Source organism: Cynocephalus volans, chromosome 3, assembly GCF_027409185.1.
Source record: "Cynocephalus volans isolate mCynVol1 chromosome 3, mCynVol1.pri, whole genome shotgun sequence".
Classification (NCBI taxonomy): Eukaryota; Metazoa; Chordata; class Mammalia; order Dermoptera; family Cynocephalidae; genus Cynocephalus; species Cynocephalus volans.
Window position 1 is genome coordinate 37,697,375 of NC_084462.1, and position 6,753 is coordinate 37,704,127.

Consider the following 6,753-nt stretch of genomic DNA (forward strand, 5'->3'; position numbering starts at 1 on the left):
TAATTTACAAAATCAATAAACTAGGTGGTAGGCAATCCCTACAGTAATACAAATGGAAAAGAATAAAAGCATTAAGCAACTTTGAAGATTCACGCACTCGCAAAATTTTTATTGAGCACCTACTATGTACCAAGGAAGATGCAACACACTGTTACTATAAGAACCAAAAAAATACAGTCCCCACCCTGGACATCAGGAAAGAGATAAACTATAACTCAATATGGTAAGTGCTATCAGGGAGAGATCCACAAAGTTCTGTTAAAATACATCACTGGCAATCGACTCAACCTAAGTGGGAGTCAGAAAGGTTTCACTAAGTACCCGAAATGTGAGCAGGGTCATACAGGAAAATTGCTTTCCAGGCACAGGCAGGTGAAGGAGGAAGTAGAGAAGGAAGGGCTTTCCACGTAGAGATTCAGAGTTGTGTAGACACCTGACAAAGTTCCTTGTGGTAGAAGTCTGGGTACAAGCATGCATGTGTATGCAAACATGCAGATGCATGGCCATTGGTATGGGAACTAGAAAAGGTAGGCAGAAAATAGATGAGATAGGTCCTTGGCCTCCCAAAACTAAGAGGCTTGGGTTTTATCCTGAAAGTAACATGATCAAGAAATTTTTAAGCACATTTATTTTTAGAAAATTAACTGGGAATACAACAGAAAATGAACTGGAGTAGGGAGAAATGGGTGACAGGACATGAAAGAGAAAAAGTCCCTGGGAGAGATTATGGGGACTGAACTAAAGAAGTAGGAGTAATAAAGGAAAGGACAATCTGGCATAGGATGAACTGGACATAGGAGATGAAAAAGAAAGAGACAAAGACATAAATATTCCTAGTTTAGAAAATTGGGTAGGAGATACGGAAATCACTAAGACTGAGAATACAGGAGCACATTTGGTGTGAAGAACAAAATTAATCCCACCTTAAACCTGCAAGACATCCAGGTTGCAGATGCATGTTTTCTGGTTCGGGTCAAAATAGTCAACTGTTTCCCCCTATCTAGGATATAAGGAAAGACTAGTCATTTCCCATTGTTATCTGGCCCTTCTCTGCTTCTGACTGCCCTCAAGGTCCCAAGATCCTTCCTGGGACACAGTAAGAAGCCCTTTCATTCCCATCCCCAAACCTGTCCCATGTCATGCACCCCCCCAAGGGGAACCCCAAGCTGTAAGAAGGATTTTGGCAGCTCCTTTGTATTCCTTCCTTCTAAATAGACCCCACAGAAATTCTAAATATAAACACTACCTTTCTATCAAACTATCTTTCTCCATTTCAACAAATAAATATGAAGGCTCAGTTAAATCAGGATTAAAAAAACAACAACCAGAATTCTAATTAATTTATAAGAAATAAAACTCTCAAAAGAACTGCTCTCATCCAAAAGACCAGCCCATTATCACCCTGGAGGCAGACCTAGATTGAAATTTTAAAAACTCTTTTGATCCAAGAAATATCTTGCTTAAAGAAATACCAAGAAATCAAAATAATAATTAACTTAACCACTGATTGCCACGTAACTCTAGGTCACTACTCATTAGCAAAGTAAGACGAGGACTTCAAAAACGAGTGAAGGTTGCTAAGGATTCCCAAAGAATGGGCTATCTTCCCTGTTCTACTGTTGAAATATGGGAGAAATAGGCAATTTCACGCAAAAAACATTTTCAGCTGGAACTGTACAATGTGTCATCACAGTAAGTAAAAATATAACTGAATGGAAAAACAGCTATGTCTCCCTAACAAATAATATATGCAAGACAGATAGGGCAAGAGTTACCAAATGTTTTAATTATCAGTTATTTCTATTGTTACAAAAATAGAAGAAAATTTAAAAAGTGACTACTTATCATATACAATTCTTATAACTATCACAAAATGAAGATGGTCAAAATTCAGATTCGCCCCCAAAATGAGGGCAAAATAAGTGGTGGGTGTGAATGAACCAAAGAAAAATAAACTCTACTCCACCTCGGAGCAGATTCACTCTGAGATATCCAGAGTATTCAAAAGGACGAGAACCAGACTCCTCCCTCAGACCCCCCATGGTCATTCATCACAGAAAATCAACCGGGAAGAGTCTTTTAAAAGGAGGAGTGTTAATAAAAAGGACGGGGTGGGACTCGTCTGCGACCTGTCCGCGTCTGCTGACGGACGTTCCCAGGGTCCCAGGAAAGCCCTCCCTCCCCTCGCTCCAGCTCTTACCTTCCACTTCCTCCGCGCCCTCCATCAGCATCTTCTTTGTCAAATTTGAAATCTGGCCAGTGAGGGAAGCCAGGCTACCCCCAACTCGACCCAGAGACTGGCCCACGCCGGCGCTGAGGCCCCCAAGCCAGGACGACATCGCTGCGGGTTTAGAGAACGACCCATTCAGCTCCGAGGAAAGCGTCCAGCGTCGTCGGACAACCCCGCCAAATGTCCCCGAACTTCTGCCTTCACGGGACTAGTCCACATCCAAACACTCGGAATTCGATGGCACAACAGCGGGGTTCCCTGGAAACGCCCGCTTCCCTGGCAACGCCGGCTTCGCGCCGGGCTCCCACCAAGGGCCGGGTTCTGCCTGGAAATGCAGAGGCCTGGCCATCACCCACGCGGGGCTTCGACTCATTCCGACGACTTCCCACCGTCCGGACTGGGTCACTGCTTCCTCCGCTTTGGTGAGTTTCCCCAGTTCCATGGGCAATTCCTGCCACCTCGACGCCGGCCGCCACGACACCCGCTCTGACAGCGGCTGTGGAGCAGAGAGAGGCGCCGCGGTGGGGTAGAAGGGCCCTGCGCAGCCGCCAGACGTGTCCTTGGCGCAGTGGAGGCTGGGATCGCGGAGGACCACCTGTGAGCTGGCGGGGCCGGCAGCCTGCAGCCCAGGGCAAGGTCAGCCTCCACAGAGCCGGCCGGCTTTGGCCGCTAGAGGAATAGTCTGAAGGACCCATGGCAGCGGGGCGCTCTCGGCCTGCTGCAGCTGCGTTTCGAGGCGAGCCCACCCTTGGTGGGGTCCCCCCAAGCCGGCGTGCCCGGGGGCTCTGAGGACCCTGACCGTGTTGTTGAAAACAGTGTTGTGAGTCGGACTACACCGCGAAGGCGCGGTGCAGGAGACCTGGCCGAGGAAGTGGTGCTGCGCTGGAAACGGCTTCGGAGAACTCATTGCAAGTTACTGTGTGGATCATCCAACTTCTGAAGGGCTGCTCTGTGCCGGGCACTAAGGTAGGAGCTGAGAATACAAAGATATAAAAGATCGGGCCCAAATTCAACTGTCAAGGTAGGAAACAACACTTTTTACTGATTACCCAAGATAGCAGAAATTCCTCTGGTGGCTTTCCAGCTCACAATTGAAGTTCTATCTTCGTTTAGATACAGTGAGCTTTATTCCTGAAGCATTCTTCACCCATGAAGTTAAAACACAGACAACTTTTTTTCAAAATGATTCGTCAGCGGACAACAGCAATTTAATGGAGGAAAATGCTGTTCTGATGTAAACGCTTCTATGGTATTGGTGGCACTACCTATGCAAGTGCACACCCCTCCCATAGTCTTCAGTTACACACACTGGTTGTAAAACACCAGAGTGTCCTGCTTTGCTTATGGTCCTCCTCAAAGGAAGAAAGTTTGTCACGTGACAAGCAATTGCTGCAATGGTACGTGGACACAGCACCTGGCCAGAGAGACTACCACATTTTGTATTTTGAAGAGGACACCATGTGTCTGCAGTTCTTTTAAGCACAGCACTAAATATACTGGCATCTTTCTGTTTGATTTCGTTCACAGGAGGGGCTATCACAGAATGCACTGTTAGAGAATGGAACACTGGGAATGCCTCCAGTTTGGGGAATTTCATGTCACCTGACAACAGTAGCTCTCCCTGAAATCCAAATGCCTTTAAAAGATATTTTCATCTCATTCTGGAAGTGTTTATTAAATGCTTTCTATGTATTTACGTGAAAGATGTTATAGCCCAGGGGTTAGACGTACAGCCTCTGGTGCCTGGGTCTGTCACTTAGTAGCTGTGTGACCTTGGATAGATTACTTAACCTCTCAGTGTTTCTCATCTGTAAAATGGAGAATGGTAATAATTGTGCTTACTGGGTGGGGTTGTTAGGAAGATTAAATGAGATAATGTTTTTAAATATTGTTCCACTGCTTGGATCAGTGCCCAGTACATGGTGATTACTACTCAAGTGTTTGCAAAGTTTTTCAAATGTGGCATACAGATGATTATCAATTTACTAATGTTTCTACCATTATTCTGTGCACTGGAGATATAGCAAGAAAAAAAAAAAAAACAGGGACACTCACACACACTTTTGGGGGGGGTCTGGTTTTAACATGGCTGTGACGGCCTAAAATTCTTCAATTTCTTCTTACCAACAAGGCTGGATTCTATCAACTTTCTACCTTTTGTCACTCAAGGAGCTTCTTAGTCTTATATTTTGCCTTTTGGATATACAAGTAATTGCCTCTTCTAATTCTACAAGTCACTTCTCTAATTTAGTTCTTTTTTATAGCTAGTCAGTCTTTTCTGAGATTGCAGCACCTTTTCAAATGCAGCAAACAGTAATCGACATGTAGTACCATGTTCTTTTTTCTGTACTCTTCACTAACATAAAATAAGCTCATTGAACACATTATCTGCCTTTTGAGTTATTGCAGGTAATGCTTTTTACCAAATTTTATGCCACTAAATAACATGATTAACAATATTTCCAGGCTCCAGTACTAGCTCCCTCACTCTCCATTACCTTTCGGGCAATGCTATATGGTTTAGATTTTTTGTTGACAGAACCACATTTCTAAGAACTAATTTCCATATCAGTGAAGATAGGCTATGTTACAGTATGGGCAGCAAATATTTGCAAACAGAGGAACTCATGCTACATGTCCATCAAGTGTAGTTTGGGGGCTCTACTCAATGCCATCCGACTTAATGGTCCAGGCTGCTGGAACAGGCCCTATCTAGTACTTACAGCAGGAGGAAAGAGTCATTGGCCTAACTTCATTTGGGTGGAGAAATGTAACCCTGTGGTGTGTCTGGCAGGAGAGAACAGCCCCAGGAACTTCACAGCCTGGGAATAAGCCCAGATTCTTCCAACAAATTGAAGGGATTATGTCTCTCTTCTCTGGGAAGGAAGGAATGAATGAAGAGAGGTGTGGAATATTATGCTAATAGAGAGCCTTCCACATTAAAGGAGGCCCCAGCTCTGGGAAAGAAGGAACATACCCCCCAAATAATTCAACTATTTATTCTTTTAACCCATTAACTTTAACTATTAATCTTATGGTTTACTAGAGTTGTGGGTATTCCTCTCTAGGGAGATCCATGTTTCATCAGTGTTTAATCAGGATGGGCCTGTTTCCAGTTTCATGAAACTTCCCTTCAACACAAAGTACAAATCCTTTGGGTACTGTCTTGGGGCCATTGGTACACAGGATAGATTTTTTTTTTTTTCTCAAAAATTTCTAAATAGGCCCCCAAAATACATTTATTAAATTAATGCTGTTCCCTGAATCCTGTCCTTCCAGAAGGGGGAAGAGGTTCCCATCATCCGGCCGCCGGCAATTATCTCAGTCTTGCTGCAGACACAATTTGCAGGCAGGCCAGCACGGAGCCCACATAGTCCAGCCAGACGCTTCGCAGCAAGAAAATCCGCCAGAAACTACACTTGGCTGGGCAAAGAGAGACATCCATCTCCGAACACTGCTTCTAAAAAGGAGGTGGAGGAGAGGAGAGGGGTGGGGTGGGAAGAGGGGAAGAGCGGGGGAGGGGGGAGGAAACAAAGACGGCGAGGAAGGGGGAAGGGGGAGGGGGGGCCTCTGCCTTTGAAACGCTAAGCGACCAGATGCAAAATCCTTCGGCGTCTGAAACCACCGGGGCCGCCGCCGGGTGGGAGCCGCGGGGAGCGCCTAGTGGCGCGGTCTGCCGGGCATGGTGGCAGACTCGGCGCTCGCCGGCTCGCCGGGTCCGGGGGCTGTGGAAGCAAGGGGAGCTCTCCCACTCCGGAACTTTGCAGGGTTGCAACAGACAGCGGGAAGGAAAAAAAAAAAAAAAAAAAAAAAAGCAAAGGGAAAAAGTGGTGCTAAAGTCACCAAGTCCCACCTACTGAGCAGAATTAAAACGGACACACCTGCAAAACACACTCACACACTCACACATACACACCCCCGGAGAACAGGGGAAGGAGGGGGAGGAAGACACAGTCGGAGCCGCAGCAGCCGCGCGAATGGCTCGGCGTGCGCCTGCAGATATGTACGCGTGCTTCAAGCCTCACGAAACAGCACGGGTTATGCCGGAGTCCTCCTCTGCTCGCTCCCTCCTCCTCCCCTCTTTGTCCCCTAGCCCTTCCTCTTCCTTCTCCCTCCCCACCCACCCTCCCCGCCGCTCGCTCCACGCCTCGCGTCCCAGCGCTCGCTCGCCGCAGCCAAGGGGAAGCCGCGGCAGAAGGGAAAAAGTTGCAGTTGGGATTGCGAGGGTAGGGACTGGGGAGGAGGGAGTTGGCAAGCTGGCTGCGCGGCATGGAAAGGCGCTCTCCTTTCCACTTTTTGGCCGTCGTGCTGCCCGGTTTTGCTGCAATCCGGATCGCGGGAGGAAGTGAAATGAACGCGGCCGAGGCGATCGGGAGCGCTCCCGAGCCTGGGTGGGGGGCCCAGGCGCGCGGACGGCGACTGGGAGCCGAGAGCGCACAGAAACTCCTGAGAGGCTCCCGAGAACCCCTGAGAGGCGCCGGAAGCCGGGGACTGGGGCCGCAGACGCGCGGTCCTCGGTCTGA

At 47.5% G+C, this 6,753-nt stretch overlaps 1 protein-coding gene across 1 annotated transcript in view; it reads right to left on the reverse strand.

The window, feature by feature from the left end:
- LOC134372524 (thyroid receptor-interacting protein 11-like) overlaps window positions 1-2,409 on the reverse strand; it is a 52,780-nt gene extending 50,371 nt beyond the window's left edge. Inside the window, 1 exon segment of the mRNA XM_063089996.1 lies at window positions 2,201-2,409. Within this exon segment, the coding sequence (XP_062946066.1) occupies window positions 2,201-2,339 (139 nt within the window). The 5' untranslated portion in view covers window positions 2,340-2,409.
- Between the last annotated feature and the right edge of the window lie 4,344 nt (window positions 2,410-6,753).